The sequence below is a fragment of the Symphalangus syndactylus genome, chromosome 24 (genome assembly GCF_028878055.3).
Source record: "Symphalangus syndactylus isolate Jambi chromosome 24, NHGRI_mSymSyn1-v2.1_pri, whole genome shotgun sequence".
In the NCBI taxonomy this organism is placed as follows: Eukaryota; Metazoa; Chordata; class Mammalia; order Primates; family Hylobatidae; genus Symphalangus; species Symphalangus syndactylus.
Window position 1 is genome coordinate 28,214,795 of NC_072446.2, and position 9,144 is coordinate 28,223,938.

The 9,144-nt window shown below is 49.5% G+C and overlaps 1 protein-coding gene across 1 annotated transcript; it reads left to right on the forward strand.

Annotated features, from left to right (window-relative positions):
* The first annotated feature begins 392 nt into the window (after positions 1-392).
* On the forward strand, positions 393-8,781 carry FITM2 (fat storage inducing transmembrane protein 2). Its single transcript, XM_055266424.2, has 2 exons — positions 393-706; positions 4,384-8,781. The coding sequence occupies exons 1-2, from the start codon at positions 534-536 to the stop codon at positions 4,997-4,999; spliced, it is 789 nt and encodes a 262-aa protein (XP_055122399.1). The 5' UTR covers positions 393-533; the 3' UTR covers positions 5,000-8,781.
* The last annotated feature ends 363 nt before the right edge of the window (positions 8,782-9,144 follow it).

Sequence of the window (9,144 nt, forward strand, 5' to 3'; positions counted from 1 at the left end):
CCTAAGGAAACTTCATCTCATGTCCCTCTACCTGTCAACGTAACGAACCCCTGAGCTCATAAACTAGCTTTTGGGAAAGATTGATCTCCTCTTGTCTCCCGCATTTTACAGACGAGAAAACTAAGGCTCAGATGGCAGAGGTGTCTCCGAGGCTCCAAGAAAGACCAAATGATGCTGTCACTGCTGCTCCAATTCTCCAGGGCTACATTTATCCTCCTTCAGCCTCCAGCAAATACTTTTTCACAAGCGCTTTTTCCCAGACCAGAGCAAGACGCGGAGGCTGGGGAGCGGGGCGGCCAGGAGAGCGCAGTGGAGATGAGCAGGAGTTCGGGGACCGGCACGCGCCAGAGGCAGCAGCGGCCACGAGGGGGAGCGCGCGGGCTCCGGAGCCCAAGCACGCCTCAAGGGGGTGGGACTCCTGGGCAGTGCGCATGCGCTGAAGCGGGGGGGCGGAGGCGCCGGTCCGGGCGAAGGGCGATACGGTGGCCGAGAGGGCACGGAGAGGAGGAGGACGGTGGCTGACGAGATCCGGCATGGAGCATCTGGAGCGCTGCGAGTGGTTGTTGCGGGGGACGCTGGTGCGGGCGGCCGTTCGGCGCTACCTGCCCTGGGCCCTGGTGGCCTCCATGCTGGCGGGCTCCCTCCTCAAGGAGTTGTCTCCGCTGCCCGAGAGCTACCTCAGCAACAAGCGCAACGTCCTCAACATGTGAGTGCACCCCGGTCCTCTGCTGTCCCCGCCAGAGCCGGCCCGCTGTCGCCTCGCCCAGAGAAGCCGGTGCTAGCTGCCGTGGTGGACGAGTCATTGGAGGGGAGGTCCTCCTCCTAGCCGTGACAGCAGCATCTGCACGCGTGTCACGCCTGGGAGGCCCCGGGGTAGCTGGTGTCACTAGCAGTTCGTGTTTGCAGACCCACTTTGGGCAGCCTGAGCTTGACTGGGCAGGTGGTGACAAGCGGGGTCGTGTGTGTCTTTGTATGTAGGGGTGTGGAATGGGTGGGGATGAACCAGCCCATGTCACCACTCCCCCGCCTCCCCTTGGAGTTAGGAGCTGACCCCTGCCCTGTTTGGGAGATGCCACCTCACCTCTGTCCTGCCTGCCTGTGTCAGACCCCGCACAGACCCCACCCTGCGTCAGATCAGATCCCTCCAGCGCGTGACAGAATCCCTTTACGACCTGTGGAGGAGCCTGGCCCTAGCCTGTGACAGGCAGAGCCCCCGCCTGTGAGATACTCACAGAGGAGTGGAACCCCCTAGTCTGTGCCCTTTCCCCTGGATCTCCTTGGATCATCTCAGCCACTCAGAATGCATGGCAGAGGCCCAGAAAAGCAATCACAGCTGGGCGCTTTGAGACATCTCCTTAACTCCACCCATCCACTCCTTTGCTTTCTTGCTTGCTTTTTTCAAAACTCCCGGTTAGCAAGTTTATTGCACAAAAACTCTGTTGCAGTCATAAAGGGAAACTCCGAAAGATAAAACTGCTCCCTTGATGTGAGCCTAAGTGTTTTCCAGAATAAGTGTCTCCAGCGTGTCCTGAAAGTCAGCCCAACTTTCGTTATCTGCTTAAAACCCTGGTTCCTTTCACAGGCAGCTTCCTCAAATGCCTGACGGGTCTTGGCTCTGGCAAGATCTTCCTTATCAGTCCCAGTGAAGATTTTAGTGACAGGCCTGGGGGTGGTGCCTGAGAAGCCACTGGAACCTAGAAAAGAGTCCTTCTGTCCTTGGTCCACCTTCCTTCCTCACCCACCCTGAGAGGCTGGGCTAAGAATAGATCATGAGAGTGGTAGTGGCCCCAAGTCTCTGTCCTGGGTTTAGGTCAGCCACCCTTCGTGAGCACTGGGGAGGCAGACAAGGCAGCTGCTGCTTCCTCTGGCCTAGGTGAGCTGGGAGCCAAGTGGCCTGGCTGACAACACGCCCCTGTTGTTTGAAGGTAGCCATGGATCCTGGAGTTTTGTTCCAAGCTTCTGTGCTGATTAATGAGAGGGAACTAGTGAATCCTGGGATATAGAAGGGATCTTAAAAATCATTTGGTCCTCCCAGCTCTGTTTGATAGCTGAAGAAACTGAGGCCTGGAGAGGTAGGAGGGATAGTAAGTTAAGTCAGAGTCAAGATTTGAACCCGGGTCTTTTGGCTTAAAGTAAAACCTTGTTGCAAGACTGTTTCTGCCATTAGGAAAGAACCAGGCTGGGCGTGGTGGCTTATACCTGTAATCCAAGCACTTTGGGAGGCCAAAGCAGGTGGATCACTTGAGGTCAGGAGTTCAAGACCAGCCTGGCCAACATGGTGAAACCCCATCTCTACTAAAAATACAAAAATTAGCCGGGCGTGATGGTGCATGCCTGTAATCCCAACTACTGAGGAGGCTGAAGGCAAGAGAATCACTTGAACCTGGGAGGCAGAGGTTGCAGTGAGCTGAGATGATGCCACTGCACTCCAGCCTGGATGGCAGAGTGAGACTTCGTCTCAAAATAAATAAATAAATAAATAAAAATAAAAATACAAAAATTAGCCGGGTGTGGTGGTAGGTGCCTGTAATCCCAGCTACTCCGGAGGCTGAGGCAGGAGAATTGCTTGAACCCGGGAGGCGGAGGTTGCAGTGAGCCAAGATCGTGCCACTGCACTGTCTCAAAAATAAAAATCATTTGGTCCCCTCAGCTCTGTTTAATAGCTGAAGAAACTGAGGGCTGGAGAGGTAGGAGGTATAGTAAGTTAAGTCAGAGTCAAGATTTGAACCGTGTCTTTGGCTTAAAGTAAAGCTCATTGTTGTAAGACTGTTTCTGCCATTAGGAAAGAACCAGGCCGGGTGCATGGCTCATACCTGTAATCCCAGCACTTTGGGAGGCTGAGGCAGGATAATTGCTTGAGGCCTGGAGTTCAAGACCAGTGTGGGCAACATAGCAAGGCCCCATCTCCACAAAAATAATAATAAAAAAAAAATTAGCCAGGCACATTGGTACACACCTGTAATCCCAGCTATTTGTGAGGCTGAGGCAGGAGGATTGCTTGAGCCCAGGAGTTTGAGGCTGCAGTGAGGTGTGATTGTGCCACTGCACGCAAGCCTGGGGGACAGAGTGAGATCCTGTCTCAGAAAAATAAAAATAAAAAATAAAAAACCACATATGGTATGGGAGAAACAGCATGAGCCTGAGGGCTATCCAAACCGTGGTTTAATCTGTGCATGCTGGTTGTGTGAGTGTGACCCTGGCAAGGCACTGAACTTTTCTGAGCCTTAGATTTCTTGTCTATAAAATGGAACAATGGCATCTTCCTCCCAGGGTAAATGTGAGTGCTCTGTGGGAAAGTGAATGTGTGTGAAAGCTCCTGGCATTTGGTAAATGCTCAATTATTATTATTTATTTTTATTATTTTCGTAAGTAAGTAACAAATGCTTAAGACCACAGATCCTGGATTTGAATCCTAGCTCCTCCACTTCCGGCCTCCACTTTTGGCGTGGCACTTCCCTCTGTCTCAGTTTTCTTCTCTGTTAAAGGCAGATAATAACAGTACTTAACTCATAGAGTTGTTTTTTTGTTTTGTTTTGTTTTTGAGACGGAGTCTCGCTCTGTCGCCCAGGCTAGAGTGCAGTGGCACAGTCTCAGCTCACTGCAAGCTCCGCCTCCTGGGTTCATGCCATTCTCCTGCCTCAGCCTCCCAAGTAGCTGGGACTACAGGTGCCCGCCACCACGCCTGGCTAAGTTTTTGTATTTTTAGTAGAGACAGGGTTTCACCGTGTTAGCCAGGATGGTCTCAGTCTCCTGACCTCGTGATCTGCCAGCCTTGGCCTCCCAAACTGCTGGGATTACAGGCGTGAGCCACCGCGCCCGGCCAATTCATAGAGTTGTTAATGGATTACCTGGTTAATACATTTAAAGTACTTACACAGGGGTGGGGTAGGGGAGGAGGGGAGAGCTGGGCACAGTGGCTCATGCCTGTAATCCCAGGACTTTGGGAGGCCAAGGTGGCCGGAGCATTTGAGGCCAGGAGTTCGAGACCAGCCTGGCCAACATGGTGAAACCCTCTCTCTACTAAAAATACAAAAATTAACCAGGCGGGGTGATGCGCACCTGTAATCCCAGCTACTCCGGAGGCTGAGGCAGGAGGATTGCTTGAACCCGGGAGGCGGAGGTTGCAGTGAGCTGAGATTGCACCACTGCACTCCAGCCTGAGTGACAGAGCGAGACTCTGTCTCAAAAATAAATAAATAAATAAATAAAGTACTTAGTAAGTGAAGTATATGGTAAGTACTTAAAACATGATAGTTGCTATGAGCTGTAGCTTTGATCAGTTTTCTCATTTTCCCTCCCCTGACAGTGTAGAGACTTGAGTCCTGACATGGTGTCCTCTCCGCCGTGTTCCCTCTCTTCATTTCCACTTTCCTCCTCTGTCAGGTATTTTGTCAAAGTGGCCTGGGCTTGGACGTTCTGTCTCCTCCTGCCTTTCATTGCCCTCACCAACTACCATCTGACCGGCAAGGCTGGCCTGGTCCTGCGGCGGCTGAGCACCCTGCTTGTGGGCACGGCCATCTGGTACATCTGCACCTCCATCTTCTCCAACATCGAACACTACACGGGCAGCTGCTACCAGTCCCCGGCCCTGGAGGGGGTCAGAAAGGAACACCAGAGCAAGCAGCAATGCCACCAGGAAGGAGGCTTTTGGCATGGCTTTGACATCTCAGGTCACTCCTTCCTGCTGACCTTCTGCGCCCTCATGATTGTAGAAGAGATGTCTGTGCTGCACGAGGTGAAGACAGACCGAAGCCACTGCCTCCACACCGTCATCACCACCCTGGTTGTGGCCCTGGGCATTCTGACTTTCATCTGGGTGTTGATGTTTCTGTGCACAGCTGTTTATTTCCACAACTTGTCCCAGAAGGTGTTTGGCACCTTGTTCGGTTTGTTGAGCTGGTACGGGACATATGGGTTTTGGTATCCGAAAGCCTTTTCCCCAGGACTTCCTCCCCAGAGCTGTAGTTTGAATTTGAAGCAAGATAGTTACAAGAAATAAAAGAGTAACAGAGGGGGCACAGAAGGACAATGGCTAATCTATTTTTCAAATATATATTTTGCTTTGTTATTTGGCTAAATTATTGATCCTACTTCAGAGGGAAAGTGTACCAGGCAGTTTTGGTGGGTGGTGCTGAAGTCTGGGGAGTGAGTTTAGTCTTCAGACTATTCTTGGTGACATCACCAGTGTTGCAAGCACCACCATTCCCAGTTAGGCACTTTTTGTCCCTGGTAAGACTTGACATTTATCTGGAGCACTCCTTTTGTCCCTAGAGTGAGGAACTAAGGCTCAGCAAAAGGGCAGAATCAGGAAAGCCTCTATGGTGTGGCTAAAGGAGAGGCCAGAGCCTTGGGACTCCTTTGCTGCCTTCCCCCTGGTTCTAGTTGTCTTTAGATTTTCACGGCTCTTACTGCTGTTACTTAGCAGTATTTTCCGGCCGGGCATGGTGGTTCACACCTGTAATCCCTGCACTTTGGGAGGCCAAGGCTGGCGGATCACCTGAGATCAGGAGTTCGAGACCATCCTGTCCAATGTGGCGAACCTCGTCTCTTCTAAAAATACAAAAATTAGCTGGATGTGGTGGCAGGCGCCTGTAATCCCAGCTACTCAGAAGGCTGAGGTAGGAGAATTGCTTGGACCTAGGAGATGGAGGTTGCAGTGAGCGGAGATCGCACCACTGCACTCCAGCCTGGGTGACAGAGCAGACTCCATCTCAAAAAAGAAAAAACAAAGCAAAACAGTATTTCCCACTGGTCAGTTTTGCATAGGCATCTATTTCAGGCCGCGTTCTTTTTTTTTCTTTTTTTCGAGATGGAGTTTTGTTCTTGTTGCCCAGGCTGGGGTGCAATGGCCCGATCTCGGCTCACTGCAACCTCCGCCTCCCAGGTTCAAGCGATTCTCCTGCCTCAGCCTCCCGAGTAGCTGGGATTACAGGCATGCGTCACCATGCCCAGCTAATTTTGTATTTTTAGTAGAGACGGGGTTTCTCCATGTTGGTCAGGCTGGTCTCAAACTCCTGACCTCAGGTGATCCGCCTGCCTCGGCCTCCCAAAGTGCTGGGATTATAGGCGTGAGCCACCGCGCCCGGCTCAGGCAGGGTTCTTTATAAAAACACCCTGATGCCTGAAAGACACTCTCTGGTTGTAATATTTGTTTTATCCATGAAATGTTTAAATATTGCAACTGACTTGCGATTAGCCACCAAACCAGGCCCTTTTAGATGCAGTGCCTCTCCGACCAAGTATTAGATGATTCATACGTAATGGACTATGATCATTTTCTGTCCATGTTTTCTATTACTATATGCTGGTTTTTTTGGAGCAATAAGATTACTTTTTTTCTGTTCTATTTTAAGCGAATCCTTTACAGTTTTTGATAAGAACTATGGCATTTGTTCTTTGTTGATAAAACTCCTGAAAATAACTCACAAGGCCAGTGCTGCACTCTGGCACATGTAGGTTGTTTTGAGGGTTTGTTGGTTGGTTGGTTGGCTGGTTGATTGGTTGGTTGGTTTAGAACACTAATGTACTTGTTATAAACCAAACTCTGGGCTTACAGTCTTAAATTCCACCTCATGGGGCTGTTTTCTCTGTTAGCAATGAAACCTGGGCCAGGTGTAGTGGCTCACACCTATAATCCTGGCACTTTGGGAGGCTGAGGTGGGAGGATTACTGGAGCCCAGGAGTTTGAGACCAGCCTGGGCAACATAGTGAGACCCTGGTTTCTATAAATAAATAAGATAATCAAATCAGAAAGCAGGCATTTTAGTAACAACCTGATGAATTTTAAGGTGAATCAAGGTAATTTTGCAGAATGCGTTCTTGCACCGAAATGTCCCTGACCACATATCAGTGGTATAGACTGAACAGTGTGCTTCAGGGTCATGTGCTGAGTGCACTGATCACTCCGCTGTGACCCAGGGCATCTGTACCTTTTGGACAAGATTATGATAATTCAGAAGTGAAGTAAAATGCCTCCCTCTGATGGCAAAAAGCCAACCTGTTTGCAAAATCACTCTTATTGAAGGGTGGCGTGGCTGTGGTCCCTCCCTCCTGTTACTTGCATCACCAACCAAACTAAACCAAACCATACCTGCGCCTGTTCAGCTAGACTTGAAATCAGTTTCCTTTTTCTTTCCCCTTTGCAGCATTGCTTAGTTTCCAGCTTTGTCATTCTGTGGCCTTTGCTGTGACAATGCTGGGAAGGGTTAGAAATCCTGTCACCTCCATCCACAAAGGCACAGTTCCACGCCCTGTGATAAGATGTCCCCTCTTCTCTCCCTGACTGTCTCATTAAGGCTTTCAAACTGAGCCCCTTGCTGTTGGGGTAATCACCCTTAAAGCCGCCTTGATGCCCCTCTCTCCAATCAAGCCCTATAGTAGCATTAACTGAGAAGCACTACACCTGACTGGCTTCACTCAAGCTTAGGTGGTTGAGGGTGAATCTTCGGTGTAAAATCTTTTACTATAAAGATATATTTTATATATTTCATATCCCATCAAGTTGCAGGTTAACTTTATCAATCACAATGAGTCATGATTTGTTGCACCCAAAAGGAGCAGAAACACAGGTGATGAGATATGAGAGGTGGTGCCATGGTGCTTTGGAGGGGTTGGCAAGATGTGACCCTCTGTTGCCTATGCCCATAAACCAGTGGGGGGAGTGGCCATGGAGTAGATGGCAGGGGCTTGTTGAAGGGATTGAAAGCTCTCCTAGGGCAGGCACGGTGGCTCACACCTGTAATCCCAGCACTTTGGGAGGCCGAGATGGGAGGATCACTTGAGGCTGGGCCAGCCTGGCCAACATGGTGAAACCCCGTCTCACTAAAAATACAAAAGTTAGCCAGGTGTGGTGGTACATGCCTGTAATCCCAGCTACTCAGGAGGCTGAGGCATGAGAATTGCTTGAACCCAGGAGGCGGAGGTTGCAGTGAGCTAGGATCACGCCACTGCACTCCAGCCTGAGCGACAGAGTGAGACTCCGTCTCAAAAAGAAAAGGCTCTCCAAAGTGTCATGTTCAGCACCAAAAGGGAAGAGGCACAGGGTGACCCCAGAAGTTCATTTGTGATACTTAAATCTCCAGATATTTATCCCATGTGGGTCTGATTCAGGCTCAGCACTAAATTAACTCTATGTAGAAAGTGTCAATTGCAGAGCCTTCTGTATCCATGAGGCTTCCACCACTTGTCCATGCTTAGCCCCCTTGCCTTTTCCTTGGGAGCATGCTTTCTATTCCTATGTGAGACAGCCTGACATAAGTGAAAGGATTTGGGCTCAAGCAAACATAAGATGTGGGTTCATATCTTGGCACCACTCCTGATAGCTGTGTGATCATGGCAAACCTCGTTTTCATCGTCTGTCAGGTGGAGATGAAGGGAAATGGTGCGTGTAAAGTGCTCAGCATCTGTGCTTAGCAGGCCATAGTCTCCCTGCCTCCTTTTTCTTGAGTAAGCCTTTAGAACTTTCTGACTCCTTTAGAGAAGGCAGAGAAACAAATATATTTTGGGTGCCATTTGGAGTCTGGGTCTTTTGTTAAAATTGTCTTGTATTATGTTGAAAAGTGTCGGTCACCCCCAGGCTCTGGGGGCATCTGTGATCATAGAATACTGCCATGCTTATTTTGCCTCTCTATGTTGAGATTAATTCACTGGCGCCTCATTTTCCACGTGCATCTGTCATAGTCTGGGTACCAGATTGTATTTAGAGAATGGCTCTTGCTACTGTTACATACACACAGATCATGTGTGTAAACAAGCAAATTAAAGTAAACTGAGTTAATGAAATCCCACATTTCAGCATTTTGTGTGTTCTTTTCTAATACTCTTAAGGAAGTGCAGAGCCCAGTAAACCTCAGCCCACTTTGTGAAAGTAGGTAATTCTTTCTCAATTTAACTTGTCATATACAGGCTATTTTATGGCTAGAGTTGCTCCTGTTTTTCCCCCTAGGTCTTGTAATATAAATGCGTGTTCAGTCATGTATTTCTTAGCTTGACTTACTCCTTCCCTGTGTGCCACCTTCGTGTCTTACAGTCCTGAGGTCAGGATCAGCCAGACTTGGGAGCAATTCTCTTGGTAAAAGGTGAAGTAGGCCTCACAGAAGCAACACTGAAGAGCACTTTCAAAGTTTACTCAGATGAGGTCACCTT